Source organism: Plecotus auritus (assembly GCF_963455305.1).
Source record: "Plecotus auritus genome assembly, chromosome: 5".
NCBI lineage: Eukaryota > Metazoa > Chordata > Mammalia > Chiroptera > Vespertilionidae > Plecotus > Plecotus auritus.
Window position 1 is genome coordinate 88,312,525 of NC_137776.1, and position 19,208 is coordinate 88,331,732.

Consider the following 19,208-nt stretch of genomic DNA (forward strand, 5'->3'; position numbering starts at 1 on the left):
CACTAACAGAAAGAAAATGAATTACCTTTACGTTCAAAGTTACATAAATTGTAAACTTGCATCTCAAAAATGTCATTTCCCTTTTTCTTACTGAAAAGGTATAGCCTTGTGCTGTCTATGAACTTGTAGAAATCTGAAAACGTTCCATTAAAAGTTCAAAGGGTTTGTACGTTTCTACTTTTGAAAAGGGGAAGTAGCAGACTGTTACCTGTGTACAAATTAACAATGAGAAATTTTATCCTATAGCTCAAAAATTATGACAAAATAACTTGCCCATCCTTGAACCTGTAAGCAACTTATTGAAAACAGTATCATCTTCAGAAATCATGACTCCTCAATCATACTTCTAATTACCAGTCTTCAGACTGATGAATGGTTACACTACAACAAAGCCTACCAGGAAGCCAACTCAAGCAGAGAGCAGAAGTGATGAAGGAGGGAAGCAGGTGGGCTCTGGCTTCTTCCTTTTCAAAGGGAGCCACCTGTGTAATGAGAGCTTTTATTAACCTGTTTGTGTAATTGGCAGATGAGTATATTTCTGGAGAAAGTGTTTTGTTTTTGTTTTTTCTCTTGAAATCCTAATGATTTAACTCTTGATATTCTTTGAGGCTCCAGGAAGGGATCCTGGCATTTTCCTCACCTCCTTCACCCAACTATCCTGCCCTCCTCTCATCCCTGCACCCATACACCTGACATTTACCCAAAGCTCTGCTCAAATGAGGTGAGTGGGAGGATACTTCGAACATGACACAGCCCTTGCCCTCAAGGAGCTGGACTAGTAAACTGGGGAGTAAAGTATGAGAAGAGCAGCAGCAGACAGGCCCAGGGGATGGATGCCCAAGGAAACAGTCACTTTACTCATCTGGGAGTACAAAGACGGACTCACACAGGCTGGATCTTGGCAGGGAAGTAGATGTGTGCTAAGAATGGAAGACTCACCTCTTCTCCAATTAATTTAACTACCAAGAGTTTTCCCCGTCTCATCTGACCATATTTATTTAAAAAGGAAATGTCTCCGTAGCTAGGCTTAGTTTTCCACCTTGCTCTAATCCTCCATGACTCTCCTATCTCCATTTTCTTCTTCATTAACCTTCATTACCCCCCAAATTCAGCTGCTGGTTAATACTTTCATTTCGTTTTTAAAAATGTTTCTTTTTAAAATATGTGTTTATTGATTTTATAGAGAGAAGAAGGGAGAGGGAGAGAGAGATAGAAACATCAATGAAAGAGAATCATTGATCAGCTGCCTCCTGCACGGCTCCAACTGGGGATCAAGCCAGCAACCCAGGCATATGCCCTGACCGGGAATCAAACTGGCAACTTCTCAGTGCATGGGGTGATGCTCAACCAACTGAGCAACACCAGCCAGGGCCAATATTTTCTTTCTTTTTTTCTTTAAAAAAAGTATTTTTATTGATTTCAGAGAGGAAGGGAGAGAGAGAGAGACATAGAAACATCAATGATGAGAAGGTATCATTAATCGGCTGCCTCCTGCATACCCGCAACTGCGGATCAAGCCCGTAACCCCAGCATGTGCCCCTGACTGGAATCAAACCGGGGACCCTTCAGTCCGCAGGCCTACACTTTATCCACTGAGTCAAACCGGCTAGCGCAATATTTTCTTTCTTGATTCCTCTTTTTTTCCTCAATCTCTGGTGTCTTCTGAGTTATCTACCAGCTGCACTGCAGTTCTATGCCACTGCAAAATATTCTCTTGTTGGACCATGTGATGTCCTCTAAATCCTTCTGCTTTTACCCTTCTCCATCTCTCTGTTGGGCTAAGACCTTCTCCATGGGTGCATCTTGGTTGCTTTCCCCCTATATTACCGCGTAGGAGAGGTTCTTAGATGTCAAGTTTTGATTCTCTCACATACTATTGTTAGAACTGTAAATTGGTAAACTAATTTATGAATAATTTGACAGTTTTTAGCAAAATTGAAAAGGCATATATTTTTTGATCCAGTAATTCCACTTCCTAATATTTATCTTAAAGAAATATTTACATACTAGAGGTCTGGTGCACGAATTTGTGCACTGGTGGGGTCCAGCCAGCCCTCCTGATAGGGGCCATGGGGGCAGGCCGGCTGGGGCGAGGGGCCGTGGGCTGTTTGCCAGCTGGCCCCAACCCCGCTTGGGGTGGGGGGCCCTGCTCAGGGGCAGAGCCAGCTGGGGCGAGAAGCTGGGGGCATTCCGGATATTCCACCATTCGGTCAATTTGCATATTACCCTTTTATTATATAGGATTTGTACAAAGATGATGGCATGAAAGTATTCATGGTAGCATAAATTTGCAATTGGGAAAAAAATCTTGGAAAAACCTACATACCCATAAATGGGGAACAAGTTAAATAAATTATGGTACATATATCCTATGTCACATTAAACAGACATTATAAAGAATGAGGTAGATCTGTATGTTCAAATCTTAGTTGCACTGCTAACAAGCTGTGAGACCACGGCAAAATTACCTCACTTCTGTGTGTCCGTTTCCTTATTTGTAAATTGAGGATAATCTAAAGTCATACCACCCTGAATATGTCTGATTTTGTCTGATCTCGGCAGCTAAGCAAGGTTAATACTTGGATGGGAGAGGACAGTAGCAGTAACTTCTTCATAAGGATGTTGTATGAACTGAAGGAGTTAATTTAAAAAAACACAGCTTGTAATTACTCAGTAAAAAAGTTATTAGCCATTATTATTACTGAAAAAGAGATATTTGTGATAGAAGAGGTTAAAAAAAAATTCAATCTTGTAACCAGACAACCCACTGTCCCCAGGTAAATGGGCATATATAAGTGCTTGCAAAGGCCTAGAAAATAAAGGCTGGGCTAAGAAGTGAAGCATTTTTATCATTTTTTAAAAACATTTTTAAAAACTGATTTTACAGAGAGGAAGGTAGAGGGATAGAGAGATAGAAACATTGATGAGAGAGAAACATCGATCGTCAGCCTCCTGCATGCCTCTACTGGGGATCGAGCCCACAATCTGGGCATGTGCCCTGAGTGGGAATTTAATCGTGACCTACTGGTTCATAGGTTGACATTCAACTACTAAACCACACCAGCCAGGCAACATTTTGATTTTTATACTAGAGGCCGGTGCAAGAAATTCATGCACAGGGGAAGGGGGTCCCCTCAGCCCAGCCTGCACCCTCTCCAATCCGGGACCCCTTGGGGGATGTCCGACTGCCGGTTTTGGCCCAATCCCAAGGATCGGACATCCCTCTCACAATCCGGGACCGCTGGATCCTAACTGCACACCTGCCTGCCTGTCTGATCACCCCTAACTGGCCCCCCCTGCCAGCCTGATCACCCCTAACTGCGTCTGCCTGCCAGCCTGATTGCCCCTAATTGCCCCCCCACCGGCCTGGTCGCTCCCAACTGCCTCCCCCGCCCCCCCGCTGGCCTGGTTGCCCCTCACTGCTCCCCTCTGCCGGCTTGGTCGCCCCATGCAGCCTGTTGGTCAGTCATTTGGTCGTCCCTCGCTAACCCCCTGCCAGCCTGGTTGCCCCACGCAGCCTGCTGCTCAATCCTTTGGTCGTCCCTCGCTAACCCCCCCTGCCTGCCTGGTCGCCCCACGCAGCCTGCTGCTCAGTCCTTTGGTCGTCCCTTGCTAACACCTCTGCTGGCCTGGTCACCCCACGCAGCCTGCTGGTCAGTAGTTTGGTCATCCCTCGCTATCCTCCCCTGCCGGCCTTGTCACCCCACGCAGCCTGCTGTTGGTTGTTACTGTGAGGGCATCGTGACCAATTTGCATATTACCCTTTTATTAGTATAGATAGTTGTATACTATTTGATTTATTTACAGTAAGCTTGTATGATCCCTATAATTAAAAAAAAACACAAAGCATTTACAAATTGATGAGACAGAAAAATATGTGTGTTTAGCACATCTATGCATGTGCGCACGCGCACGCGTGCACACACACACATACGTACATGCACACACAGTATATACTTCCTCACTGTGGCTCTCTATTCAGTGTGAACCAAGAAATAAGTGTAAGATGGACATACAAGGCCAGATGAGGTGGCCAGAGAGGCAGTTGAGGAGAGAGTGGAAGGAACTAGGGTTGAAGCTCTAAAGACTTGGATTTTACACAAAAGACTTGCTGTTAGGATTGTTGTTTGTTGCCCTGTGACTTCTGACAGATACAATCAGACACTATTAGAAGATTAAACAATTCTGTAGACCAGCTAGCCTAGAGGTGAGCAATCTTTTGTAGCAGGGCAAATTTAGGGACAGTAACAAAGTTTTGAAGCTTCAGATTTTTTTTGATAGAACAATCCAAATTAAAATGGGTTTATTTAGCAAGTAACCTAGAAAAAATGTATATTCTTATAGCTCAAATAATTTTTTTTGAAAAAATGTTTATGAAAATTTTGATGTTGATTTTGAATCTTTATAAAATATTCACATCTAGGCTTATTTTGAAACCTTCTCATCTTTGGCGCCTTACATTTGCATAAAGCTTTGGTTCATTGAAAAGTGCATGCCTGTTTATATTTTTCATTTTGTTCTTAAAGCAACCTCTCTAGGCACATGTTTATTATCATTTGAGACCCCCTAACCTCATATGTGCTATGTGACCCCGATTAAATGTCTATGTCCCTGCCTCATTTTCCTCATCCAGTTGGCCTAGACCAGTGGTCGGCAAACTGCGGCTCGCGAGCCGCATGTGGCTCAGTGCCGACCACTGAGATAGGGGCTTAATCACAAGGAACAACAACGGCCTGTCTGTAATTATTGGAATCGAGAGTCTAGGTCAGTGGTCGGCAAACTCATTAGTCAACAGAGCGGCAAACTGCGGCTCGCGAGCCGCATGTGGCTCGTGAGCTGCAGTTTGCCGACCACTGGCCTAGATACACAGGCAGGGGTTATTGCACATGCTGGGTATCTTTAGTAACACTAGCCACTGCAATAATGATCACTGTCCTTTACTAACTACATGTTAGGCAGTATTCAAAAAAATGCCAGGCTCTTGGTAAACAGGTTCAGAGACACTGCCCTTTCACCTGGACTAAGAAAGTGCCAGGACTGCCACTGGAAGGGCGCACAGCATTCCTTCTCTCCAAGTTTAGACAGGAGTTGAAAGAAAATATCTACTCATGCTGAGATAATCTGGTTCATGGGGTCTGCAATATCCCCCAAACTGTCCTTCCTCGGAGGACAAAGACATTGGGATGGATAAAGCCTCATCCTTGATTCATGCTCTTTCAATTCTGTGCTGAGTCCTTTTTGAACCAATCACTTTCAGGTTCTTTTCACTGGCAAGAGTCAGGGGTAAAGATAATACTTTCTGTGCTATGAATTAAAATGCCTAAACAAATTATCAAATGAAAACCAAATCACAGTCCACCTTGGAATCCTTGTTTGCTTATGATACAGAGCATTTGGTAAATCCAGCCTACTGTTTTTTCAGCTGTGGTCGAACAAATTCAATCAAAGAAATGACTGGGTAGGACCATTTGATATACTATGTGGGATTTGAAAAGATGAAAAATATACAAGTTCATAATGCAAACTGGCACCCATTTTTGGAAAATCAATTGTTACAGAAACTACTGGTGAACTGTTCTTTAGAAAGCCATATTCATTCCCATCTTCTGCTACATGTATTTTCCTAATTAAATATTACTGCCAATGTAACTGAAGCATATAACATTTTGTCTTCTAATGACTGTTCCTGAGTCAAACTCCCCGGCTTCCTCTTATGCCTTCTTTTCAAGAATATGTGAAGGTCTTTCTAAAACAGTTCCATCTATCATCAAGTATTACAGAACGCCATCTCCTAAAGCTCTCTTAAAAATGATCTGGTTTCCTCCATTTCCCCTATTACCACTAGTCAAAGCCACCAAAAGCTCATGTCTGGACCACTGGATCAGCCTCCTAATGGTTCTTCCTAAACCACTTCTCACCCAAATCCAATGAACTCATGCTCCTACAGCAAACAGAATGGTCTTTGAAACATGCAAACTGATCCTGCTACTCTCCTACTTAAAACCTCCAATGGCTTCCACTGTCCTTAACTTCACCTCAGAGATCTTATCTGATCATGTTCTGCCAACCAGCTGCCTCACTCATGATTCTCCAGCCACAAAAGAGATATTGGTCAAGACCTATCCTTTTTCAGGTCTTAGTTCATGTTATTGCATAAGTCCTCACCCAAGCCCCACACCTCCCATGCAGACTTCCTGCCCAGCCAGCACCTACTCAATAGGTCTCACCTCAGGTGCTCTCTCGGCTCTCTAGACGCCTCCTTCAAGCACTTACCACAGATGTAACTAAATGAGGTGTGTGAATGAAGTAGTGTATGTCTCTCATTATTACTTGAAGATCCTTGAAAGCAGGATCATAACTTGTTCTTCATTCATCCACATAGCCTAGTTTAGTTCCGAGCACACAGAGGTACTGAGTAAGTATTTGTGAATAAATGCTACTCTTGCCCTGTGATCTTCTAGAATAGAGGTTGGCAAACTTTTTCGGTAAGGGGCCAGATAATATTTTAGGCTTTGTAGGCCATGTGGTCTCTGCTGCACCTAGTCAACTCTGCCACTGGAGCTTGAAAGTAGCCACAGAAAACATACAAACGTATGGGTGTACATGTATTCCAATAAAACTTTACTTACAAAAAGAAGTGGAGGCTGGATTGGCATAAGGACTATAGTATGCTGACCCCTGTCCTGGAACCTCCTTCAACCATTCTACCACAACAATCTTAACTCCTTCCCCAATTTCTACCTTCATGAAAAATAGTTTCATTTTACATAAATAAAATTATAAAAGGAAAACACCAACCTCTTCCAGATGTTTGGTCTTCTGCAGAATCTGCTTGTTCAAGGAAATGACTTTCCGATGATGAAGTTGGGAGGTTCCTATTTTTTCTGGACTTCCTTCAGCTGATAGCTCAGACTGCTGTGGAAAACAGGGAGGGCAAATCCAGAAGATTTAATTAGTCCACCTGAGTTCATGTAAGACAGGTCCATCCCTGCTCAGTCTGGGCAGAGCACCCGTGCAAACCCCAGGTCCAGAGAAGAAGACTGGCACAATGATCCATCCCTATCAATGGGATCTGCATTCCTGTCAGAGGGAATGGCATGTGCAGAAGCACAGGAATATGTAATAGTGGTTTGTTGATAGCATATAGGCAATGGGGCATCATTAAAGGGTCTTAGAGGAATAACATCATCACATTAACATCTTTAGAATACAATTCTGGAATTGTCAAGAATGATGAATGGATTCAATTTCATAAAGTATTATAAGCATACTAGAGGCCCAGTGCACAAAATTCGTGCACTGGTAGGTTTCCTAGTGGCTGCCGGCTGCCAGCTGGGTACTCCCTCCCTTCCCCCGGCCAGCCTTGCCCCCTGGTCGAACTCTTGGACGACCTCCGGGTTGAGGGGACAATTTGCATACTACACTTTTATTATAGAGGATGGTTAAAAAAGTATAACCAGTCAGAAACACTTGTAATGAAAAGCAACATTCTCCCAACTTATTTCTCCCCCACCCATGGGCACTTTTAACCATTTCTTATTTCTCTTTGTCTGGTGTTCACAGAGCATAGATTTGAGAGGGATAAAAGTTGGTGATAGACGTCAGTAGGAAATTCCAGAAATTATATATGAAAGGGATGAAGAAGAAAGGTTGGACAGACACAGAGACTATCATAAGGGAGAGATTTCTGGATCAGGTGAGGTAAATGTAGCAACATTACTGAGAAATCTCACAAACAAGAAAGCAGCCTGGTGTAGATTCTGAATACAAATACATGCCTCAAGATACCAAAGAGAAGCCCCCCAAAAAGAAACAAAAAAGCTGACCTTGTTGCAACAGGTATACTTAGAATACTTGTTGGATGATCATAGATAACTTTATTAAACAGTAATTGCACATTTAAACCACATTTCCTTTTTTAATGGAAGCATCCCAATTCCAAGCGAATCACTGACTTTAAACCTAAGCACAACAAAACAATTTGGGTATTTGATTTTTAACAGTGATCATGAGCTTGAAAGTCTGGAAGACTTACCCATGGGGAAAAGAGATGGGAAAGTGAGGAGAAGGAGAAATTAGATGTCATAGTCATCATTTATTTTGGCTAAGGACTTCCCTGAATTAGTCAGCAGCATTATTAACACATGATGAGGGTTTTTTTTTTGTTTTTGTTTTTGTTTTTTTGCTTCTTAACAACTCTGGAGGTAGGAAACAATCAGCAGGATATGGTTGCATAAAATAGTAAGAAACATCATTTTCTATTTTGTGGGCAGGCCATAAAAAAAGCAGTTGGTTTTGCAATATATTTAGCCTTGAAACCTGGGGTTTTGGAAAATGTCAAGTAACATATTCCAGCTTATCTGGATTTATTGGAATTGGAGTTACCTTTTAAAGATGCAATTGGGCACAACAAGATATCCACAATCTGGAGTCTGGGGAAGAAGAATTGTTTCTGAAAATCATCTGAGTACAAAAAAGGGGGAGGGGGAAGAGGAAAGACCAACCCTTCTCAATTTTCAAATCACTTGTCAGAAACAGAATTATAATTAACTAATTATATCTGCATCTGCTCTACTTTGACTGCATCACCCTAAACTGTGTGTTATATATTTTGTTGCTTTTCTCTTATAGTTAATTTCAGATTTGGGTTTTAACACCCAATTAGATTCCTTGACCTTGATTTCTAAAGTGTCACTGGAATATCCTCAAGGCATTTTACCTTACTAGCAGAATTACATAAGCCTTCTATCTTATGATTTACTGACATTTGAAATAGAATTAATTCCCCATTCACAGGAACTATCCCATATGTTATGTCTCTATGTTTGCTTTTCGGATCCTCTTGAGTACCCTGATCTCCTCCAGCTGCCTGCCTGGCTTTGGAGCAGACCAAGCTGTGGGCAGACAGGCTCTGGGGGATCAGTTCATGTAAGAGACAGCTCCTGTCTGCAGGGGTGAGCACACATTCATTCAGCACTATTCTGCACTTGGGCTTGGGCTGGATGATATCTTCAACTCTTAGCAGGTTTATCTGCCCATTAACTGGTTTTATAGCCTATGTTCCAAGAGAATGAAAACTGCATTTCCCACCAGGTTCCACCCCATCTTATCAAGTATACCTGGTACACACACAGCTTTGTTTTAACCCGTTAACTGCCATGTGTCCAAAACGGAAACCATCCCTACTTCTTCCAGGTGCACTGGAATATTTATGAATTTTAAGTTACCATAATTTTCTTTACAAACCCAGAGATGTCACTGACAAGTCTGATTTTAAAAATGGGTGACCAGAGTTGATATGCGAGGTTTGCGGCTATAGACGCTTATGGTGTACAAAGTGTTAAAACTATGACCTTTGCCTTCACTTCCAAGAACTCTTCACGGAGGAAAACCAGTGGCTATCTTTATACCTGGAAAGATTTCCAGGCTGGCCTATCTTTCTTTTTCTCTCTCTGGCTGGCTATTTTCTTTCCTTCCTCCCTTCTTCCCTTCCCTCCTCCCTCCATCCCTCCATCCCTCCATCCCTCCATCCCTTCCTTCCTTCTCTCTCTGTCTCTCTGTTTCTGTCTCTCTCTCTCATGATTTTACAGTGAAATTTTCATGACATGTGATATCATTGCTTTGATGTTAATATGTAATGTATTTTTTATTGTCATTTGTAAATGAATTAATACATAAGCTATTGGGATCTCAGTAATTTTTAAGAGTTCTAAAGGGTCCTGAAACAAAATTTTGAGAATCACTACTTTAATCTAAGGGGCCTGACGCACTCAGGAGTTATGTATTGGTCCCAATCATTGGAGTGGGCCCACCATCATTTATACAACATTCAGAAGAGAAAGTTATTTCTGATTCTCCTTTTTTTACTAGACAGGTGATTCAAAGAACCATATAGAGGGAAAATACTTGCAGTGCACAGAAAGACTTGAAGTCTCTGTACAAATGTACTATTATATCTCTGGAATGATAATATACTAGTGGCCCAGAGAAAAAGGGGATTAATTAGAGGAAATATTTTAATATTGCTATTTGTCCTTTCCCTATAATAGAAGTGTCAGAGATGAAAGAAAATTAGTAAAATGGATATGAAAATCTTCCTCCTGTCAGAGTCTGGGGTGCACCATGGGACCCAGAGTCAAGTCCCTGCCCACTGACATGTGCCTCAAAATTGCGCAAGACCCAGACCCAGCTGCCCCCCGCCCCCATTGGGCTAGATCCAAACCCAGCCAGTCCCACCCTTGTCAAGCACCGCCGGGCGAAGGGCACAGCCTCAGGTTCCCTGGCCCGGTGCTGGGGAGGGGGGCACGGCCTGAGGGCCCCCAGCCTGGGCCGGGGTGGGGCGCGTGCCTTGAGGTGCCCCGTCAAGCCCTGCCGGGTGGGGGATGCAGCCTGAGATCCCCTGTCAAGCCCCGCCAGGTGGGTGTCATGGCCTGAGGTCCCTCGTCAAGCCCCGCTGGGCGGGAGGTGCAGCCTCAGGTCCCTCGTCAAGCCCCATTGGGCGGGGGTGTGGCCTGAGGTCCCCCGACCTGGCGCCAGGGCAGGGGGCGCGGCCTGAGGTCCCCTGTCAAGCCATGCTGGGCGGGGGGCACAGCCTGAGGTCCCCTGTCAAGCCCCACGGGGCGAGGGGGGGGCGCAGCCTCAGGTCCCTGCTGATTGCTTGTTAAGGCTCGTTACAGGAACTCAGCCTCTGCTGTGGGTGCAGCCATCTTGTGTTATGAAAACCCCGCCTCCGCTGTGGACACAGCCATCTTGTGTTACGGAACACCCCCCCACCTCCGCTGTGGGCACTGCCATCTTTTGTGGTGGAGTGATGGTCAATTTGCATATTCCTTCTTTATTATACAGTATGTTCTCAGCAAACACAGGGTTTCAAAATCCTTTCTCTTATTGCTAGGTAGTAATTCTCATTGCTCTGTGGAGTCCCTTAAATTTGCATCTGCAAAGCTTTAATGTACACTAATATCAGGAAAGTAAGTGCCATTTCCATATTTGACATTTCTCAAGCCCAATTAAAATGAATAATGTGCAAGGAACAGGTCCATAGTACATATAAATTTGTGAGTTCCTTCATTTGCTTTTGAGTCTAGAGATGGTGCTATGTAGCCCTAGCTGGTTTGGCTCAGTGGATAGAGCAATGGCCTGCCAGGTTTGATTCCGGCCAAGGGCATGTACTGCAGTTGTAGGCTCCTCCCCAGCCTGGACCTTGGTCAGGGGGTGTGCAAGAGGTAACCAATGGATGTCTCTCTCTCAGATTGATGTTTCTCTCTGTCTTTCCCTCTCTCTTCCACTCTTCCCCAAAAAGCAATGGAAAAATATCCTCAGGTGAGGATAAAAAATAAAAATAAAAAAATTAGAGATGGTGCTATGCAAACTGCTTTGTTTAATGGGAAATTATTTTTGCACAGAAAAGTCATTTATTCCATAGCTAAACTGCAAAGAGTTATTAACCTAGTCAGGGAAAAGCTGATTGCTCAATTTTTCAAACATACCTTTAATTAAGCAATCTAAGTTTTTCATTTCTTTCAATAACCTCTATGCAACCAAACGCATCAGACTGATGAAGGCAGAAGCATGTTTTTAAAACAGTATGTCTCATCTGACATTCTGTTCACTGAGAGTCACACTGGGAAGAACACTGAAGATGACCAACTTGGATCTTGAAAGATGACATAAAATTGTCCAAGTGGAGAATAGGAAAGGGGTCTTTTCAATAATCCCTTGACAACAACAACAAAAAAAATTAAGTCCTGGGGCATTTTAACTGATTTCTACTTGAAAAGTATAACATCTCGCCCTAGCCGGTTTGGCTTAGTGGATGGAGCGTCGGCCTGCGGACTCGAGGTCCCAGGTTCGATTCCGGTCAAGGGCATGTACCCTGGTTGCGGGCACATCCCCAGTAGGGGGTGTGCAAGAGGCAGCTGATCGATGTTTCTCTCTAATCGATGTTTCTAGCTCTCTGTCCCTCTCCCTTCCTCTCTGTAAAAAAATCAATAAAATATATTAAAAAAAAAAAGTATAACATCTCTCAAAAAATACCAGCCATGTACAAATATTCCATTTGTGTTTACACTGGAGTGAGGGCTATAGAACCAATCTAATTTTGTTCAACAATTTCAGATTAAGAACGTGCTTTCAAAACTACAACATGGATTAGATGACTTGTAGTGCAGATTCAATGTTTTCTAATAACTGACATATATTCACAACTTTCGAGTGGAATCAGATATAAATGTCATTCAATAATATTAACCCAGTTCAAAATAGTAAATTCCTCAGAGAAACAAAAATGATTACGTTAGCTAAAACTACATACTTTAATAATGAAAGAGACCTAAAAGGTTATTTATATAACAAACTTCTTGCTAATACAGGAATCTCTCCTATGTCACCCGCCTCCCTCTTAAAAATATGGTTAGTAAGCTGTCAATAATAAAGATCCCTATCGCAGGAGGGTGCCCAAAGTTCTCTACTGAACAGATGAAATTCAGTTTCTGACACCTTGATGAATCCTCCTATTAAAAACAAGTTAATATAAAATATTTATTTTTAATCTTTAAAAAAATCTAAAGCTAGCTAGAATGTATGAAATCCTGGATGGCCAAAAAACTAGTGAAAGTGGAAATACAGGAAGGTATGTATACCCACTGAAATTGGCTTTTTTCTTGAGCGTATTTGCCAAAACCAGGTGATCTCAACATTTGATTTTTACAATTCAACACCAGCTATGCATAAACCTTGACACAGGTATAAAAAGGAAAATATCTGCACTGAGATTTTATAACAACAGATTGGCCCACATTTGGATCTGCAATCTAAATTTACACACTAACGGGATGGTCCAAAAACCCACAAGTCAATACTGTAAGTACAAGCTTGGGCTGGGTGTCCCTAGGTGTCTGTCAAAAACAAAAGCAAATCTGCTATAGAAGAACAAAGCTTCAACTCTAAGCCTCAAAGAATTTCTACAGATAAATTTCCAAAGGAATATGGATTCATAGTCAAAAATCAAAAGCACACACAAAGTCAAAGTATCATGAGTAAGAGCTAGCAGAAAGGCAATAAAATCAGATGTGTAAAGACTCAAACAAGTACCCACCCATTCCTCCCTGAAGCAATGGAGATTAAATGTAATCACTCTTTCACAGTTCAATTTATCTCATCTGGAAGCATCCACAGCTCTTTCCTTTCTCCTTTTTATAACAAGACTAGAGGCCCCGGGGATCGGGCCTAAGCCAGCAGTCAGACATCCCTTTTGCAATCAGGGGCTCTTGCAGTCTGGGGCTCTCGCAGTCCAGGACCGCTCGCTTCTTACCACGGCAGAGGCTCCCACCACCACTGCTGCGCTCACCAGCCATGAGCCCAACTTCTAGCTGAGTGGTACTCCCTCTGTGGGAGCGCACTGGCGACCAGGGGGTAGCTCCTGTGTTGAGTGTCTGCCCCATGGTGGTCAGTGCGCATCATAGTGACCGGTCGTTCCGGTCATTCTGCCACAACGGTTGCTTAGGCTTTTATTATATGGACTAGAGTCCCAATGCACGAAATTCATGCATGGGGAGGGGGTGCCTCAGCCCGGCCTGCACCCTCTTGCAATCCGGGACCCCTTGGGGTATGTCCGACTGCAGGTTACCTAGTAGGCCTATCAGTCGGACATCCCTCTTGCAATCTGGGACCTCTGGCTCCTAACCGCTCACCTACCTGATCACCCCTAACCACTCGCCTGCCTGCCTGATGCCCCTAACTGCTTGCCTTCCTGCCTGATCACCCCAAACCACTCTGCCTGCTTGCCTGATCGCCCCTAACTGCTCACCTGCATGCTTGATCGCCCCTACCCGCTTCTGCCTCAGCTCCCGCAGCTGTGGCTTTGTCCGGAAGGACATCCGGAAGACTGTTTGGCTGTCTGGTTAATTAGCATATTACACTTTTATTATCATAGATGTCAGTATCCTTTGCCATCTTGGCTGTTATCCTCTGCAAATACCCTAGCTCATAAGTGACCTTTCCAAGTACTCCGGATGGAATCAGAACTACAGACAGAATGGGATCATCCATCCACTTTCCCTGATCTACATTCTGCTTCCATTAATAAAACCAGATACATAAACATTTTTTTTAAGATTCTTGACTCCCCCTAATGCAAACCAATACATTTCAAAGCCACATTCATGTAACACTGCTGAATCTAAGGCACAGCTCTGGATCCCCAGGTAAGAATAGAGCATCCCTGCCAGAATGCACTTAACATTTAGGAAATGTGAAAAGTTCTAAAACCTCTCACATTTTTTTCTTTTAATTTCTTTACTGATTAAGGTATTACATATGTGTCCTTATTCTCCCATTACTCCCCACCTCCCATTCATACCCCCACCCCCCTGTTGTCTGTGTCCATTGATTAGGCTTATATGCATGCATATAAGTCCTTTGGTTGATCTCTCCCACTTACTCCCACAGTCCCCTACCTTCCCTGAGGTTTGACGTTCTGATTGATGTTTCTCTGTCTCTGGATCTATTTTTGTTCATCAGTTTATGTTCATTATATTCCACAAATGAGTGAGATCATGTGATATTTATCTTTCTCTGCCTGGCTTATTTCACTTAGCATAATGCTCTCCATCTCCATCCATGTTGTTGCAAATGGTAAGAACTCCTTCTTTTTTACCACAGTGTAGTATTCCATTGTGTAGATGTACCACAGTTTTTTAACCCACTCATCTGCTGATGGGCACTTAGGCTGTTTCCAAATCTTAGCTATGGTGAATGGTGCTGCTATGAACATAGGGGTGCATATATCCTTTCTGATTCATGTTTCTAGTTTCTTGGGATATATTCCTAGAAGTGGGATCATTGGGTCAAATGGGAGTTCCATTTTTAGTTTTTTGAGAAAACTCCTTACTGTTCTCCACAGTGGCTGCACCAGTCTGCAATCCCACCAGCAGTGCACGAGGGTTCGTTTTTCTCCGCATCCTCACCAGCACTTGTCATTTGTTGATTTGTTAATAGCCATTCTGACAGGTGTGAGATGGTACTGCATTGTTGTTTTGATTTGCATCTCTCTGATGATTAGTCACTTTGAGCAGGTTTTCATATGTCTCTTGGCCTTCCTTCAAAAAGTGTCTATTTAGATCAGTTGCCCATTTTTTGATTGGGTTGTTTATCTTCTTTTTGTTAAGCTGCATGAGTTCCCTGTAAATGATGGAGATTAAACCCTTATCGTTGATATCATTGGCAAATATGTTCTCCCATGCAGTGGGCTTTCTTGTTGTTTTGATGGTCTCCTTTGCTATGCAAAAGCTTTTTATTCTGATGTAGTCCCATTTGTTTATTTTCTCTTTAGTTTCTTTCCATTGCCCTAAGAGCAGTATCAGTGAAGAAATTGCTTCGGCATATGTCAGAGATTTTTCTGGCTGTACATTCCTCTAGTATTTTTATGGTTTCTCATTGTATGTTTAAGTCCTTGATCCATTTTGAGTTTATTTTTGTGTATGGTGTAAGTTGGTGATCTAGTTTCATTTTTTTGCATGTATCTGTCCAATCTTCCCAACACCATTTATTGAACAGACTGTCTTGACTCCATTGTATGTTCATGCCTCCTTTGTCAAATATTAATTGAGTGTAAGGATTTCGGTCGATTTCTGGGTTCTCCATTCTATTCCATTGATCTATATGTCTGTTCTTGTGCCAGTACCAGGCAGTTTTGAGAACAGTGGCTTTGTAATACAGCTAGAAATCTGGTATTAAGATCCCACCTACTTTGTTCTTTTTTCTCAGAATTGCTGTGGCTATTCAGGGTCGTTTTTTATTCCAGATGAATTTTTGGAGTTCTTTCTAGGTCTGTGAAATATGCCGTTGGTATTTTAATGGGGAGTGCATTGAATCAATAGATTGCTTTGGGTAGTATGGACATTTAAATGATGTTGATTCTACCAATCCATGAACATGGTATGTTCTTCCATCTGTTTACATCTTCCTCTATCTCTTTTTTCAGTGTCCTGTTGTTTTCCATGTATAGGTCTTTTACTTCCTTAGTTAAATTTATTCCTAGGTATCTTAATTTTTTTGGTGCGATGGTAAATGGGATTGCTTTTTTAATCTCTCTTTCTGTAAGTTCACTATTGGTATATAGAAATGCCATAGATTTCTTGGCATTAATTTTGTATCCTACTACATTGCCGAATCATTTATTAAGTCTATTAGTTTTTTGAGGGAGTCTTTTGGGTTTTTTATATACAATATCATGTCATCTGCAAATAAGGACAGCTTTACTTGTTCTTTTCCAATTTGGATGCGTTTTATTTCTTCTTGTCTAATTGCAATGGCTAATACTTCCAGTACTATGTCGAACAGGAGTGGTGAGAGTGGGCATCCCTGTCTTGTTCCTGTTCTTAGGGGAAATGGTTTTAGTTTTTGACCATTGAGTATGATGTTAGCTGTGGGTTTATCATGTACTAGTGGCCCGGTGCACGAAATTCATGCACATTATAAGAGGATTAATTAGAGGAAATAATTTAATATTGCTATTTGCCCTTTCTCTATAATAGAAGTGTCAGAGATGAAAGAAAATTAGTAAAATGTATATGAAAACCTTCCTCCTGTCAGAGTCTGGGGCACACCATGGGACCCAGAGTCAAGTCCCCGCCCACCCACATGAGCCTCAAAATCGCGTGAGACCCAGACCCAGCCAGCACCCCCCCTCATTGGGATAGATCCAGACCTGGCTAGTCCCACCCTTGTCAAGCCCCGCCGGGCAGGGAACGTAGCCTCAGGTCCCCTGGCCTGGCGCCCAGACAAGGGGTGTGGCCTGAGGTCCCCCAGCCCAGACCGGGGTCGGGGGGCATGCTTTGAGGTCCCCCGTCAAGCCCCACCAGGTGTGGGACATGGCCTGGATCCCCTGTCAATCCCCACTGGGTGGGGGGCATGGCCTGAGGTCCCCCGTCAAGTTCCGCCAGGTGGGGGGGGGGGGCGGGGAGCAGCCTCAGGTCCCCTGTCAAGCCCTGCCAGGTGGAGGGGGTGGCCTAAGGCCCCCTGTCCTGGTGCTGGGGCAGGGGAGCAGCCTGAGGTCCCCTAGCCCAGCACCAGGACGGGAAGTGCACCTTGAGGTCCCCTGTCAAGCCCCACCGGGTGGGGGGTGTGGCCTGAGATACCCTGTCAAGCCCTGCCAGGTGGGGGACATAGCCTGAGGTCCCCTGTCAAGCCCCATGGGGGCAGGAGAGGGCGTAGCCTTAGGTCCCTGCTGATTGCTTGTTAAGGCTCCTTATGGGAACTTGGCCTCAGCTGTGGGTGCAGCCACCTTTGTGATGGAGTGATGGTTAATTAGCATATTCCCTCTTTATTAGATAGGATAGCTTTTATTATGTTGAGGTATGATCCTTCTATTCTCACCTTGTTGAGAGTATTTATCAAGAAAGGGTGTTGGATTTTGTCAAATGCTTTTTCTTTGTCAATTGATATGACTATGTGATTTTTATCTCTCAATTTATGTGATGTACCATGTTGATTGATTTGCAGATATTGTACCATCCTTGCATTCCTGAGATAAATCCTACTTGGTCATGGTGTATGATCTTTCTGATGTAATGCTGGATCCGCTTTGCTAGAATTTTGTTGAGGATTTTGGCATCTATGTTCATGAGGGATATTGGCCTGTAATTCTCTTTCACTGTGTTGTCTTTATCTGGTTTTGGTATTAGGGTGATGCTGGCTTCATAGAAGGAGCTTGGAAGTGTTCCTTCCTCTTGAATTTTTTGGAATAGTCTGAGGAGGATAGATTTTAGTTCTTCCTTGACTGTTTGGTAAAACTCCCCTGTGAAGCCATCTGGCCCTGGGTTTTTGTTTGCTGGAAGCTTTTTAATGACTGCTTCAAATTCTTCCAGAATTAGTGGCCTATTGAGATGTTTAGATTCTTCCTGATTGAGTTTTGGAAGGTTATATTTGTCTAGAAATATGTCCATTTCCTCCAGGTTGTCCAGTTTGTTGGAATAGAGTTGTTCATGGTATTTTTTAACAATCCTTTGCATTTCGGTGGGGGTCTGTTGTTATTTCACCTCTTTCATTTCTAATTTTGTTTATTTGGGTCTTCTCTCTTTGCTTCTTGCTGAGCCTGGCTAGAGGTTCATCAATCTTGTTTATCCTTTCAAAGAACCAGCTCTTGGTTTTGTTAATCTTTTGTATTGTTTTTTTTTTGTTTGTTTGTTTCAATGTTGTTTATCTCCGCTCTGATCTTTATTATTTCCTTCCTTCTGCTTACACTGGGCTTTTCTTGTTGCTCTCTTTCTGACTTTTTGAGTTGTAGGGTTAGGTAATTTATTAGCATTGTTTCTTGTTTTTTGCATTAGGCTTGTAGAGCTATGAACTTCCCTCTCAAGACTGCTTTCGCTGTGTCCCATAGATTTTGGATTGTTGTGTTTTCATTGTCATTTGTTGCCATGATGTTTTTTATTTCTTTCCTTGATCTCTCTGGTAACCCAGTCATTGTTTTATAGCATGCCGTTTAGTCTCCATGTGTTTGATTTTTTTGGATTGTTTTTATTGTAGTTGATTTCCAGTTTTATGCCACTGTGATCTGAGAAGATGCTTGATATGATTTCTATCTTCTTGAATTTGAAGAGACCTTGCCTATGACCCAACATATGGTCTATCTTTGAAAATGACCCATGTGAACTTGAGAAGAATGTATATTCTGTGGCTTTGGGGTGAAATGTTCTGAAGATGTCAATTAATTCCATGTGGTCTAGTGAGTCATTTAGGATTGATGTTTCTTTGCTGATTTTTTGTTTAGAGGATTTGTCCAATGGTGACAGTGGGGTATTAAAGTCTCCTAGTATTATTGTGTTGCTGTCAATCTCTCCTTTGATATCATCCAGGAGTTTTTTTTTTTATGTATTTGGGTGCTCCTCAAAACCTCTCACTTTTATGTCCAGAAGCTGCTGTCAGGTTAGATGGTATCCTCATTAAATCCTGAATTTATATGGCTAGTTTTTCTGAAACTACATGAAATAGTTCACATTTACCTTCTTTAAACAATGAATTTATTGATTTGGGCTCATAATTTCAATTTAAGATATATATATTTTTCATAGCAATTTTTTAAATAATATATTTTTATTGATTTCAGAGAGGAAGAGAGAAACATCAGTGATGAGAATCACTGATTGGCTGCCTCTTGTGCACCCCCTACTGGGGATCGAGCCCGCAACCCACACATGTGCCCTTGA

General features: G+C 42.6%; 1 protein-coding gene across 2 annotated transcripts in view; it reads right to left on the minus strand.

Moving 5' to 3' along the window:
* The window catches only part of CCDC93 (CCC complex scaffolding subunit CCDC93), a 99,236-nt gene that overhangs the window by 29,746 nt on the left and 50,282 nt on the right, over nt 1-19,208 (minus strand). For both annotated transcript variants that reach the window (XM_080669243.1, XM_080669242.1), the window contains one exon: nt 6,799-6,915. In XM_080669243.1, coding sequence (XP_080525369.1) covers nt 6,799-6,915 — 117 coding nt within the window. The remainder of the gene's footprint in view (nt 1-6,798; nt 6,916-19,208) is intronic.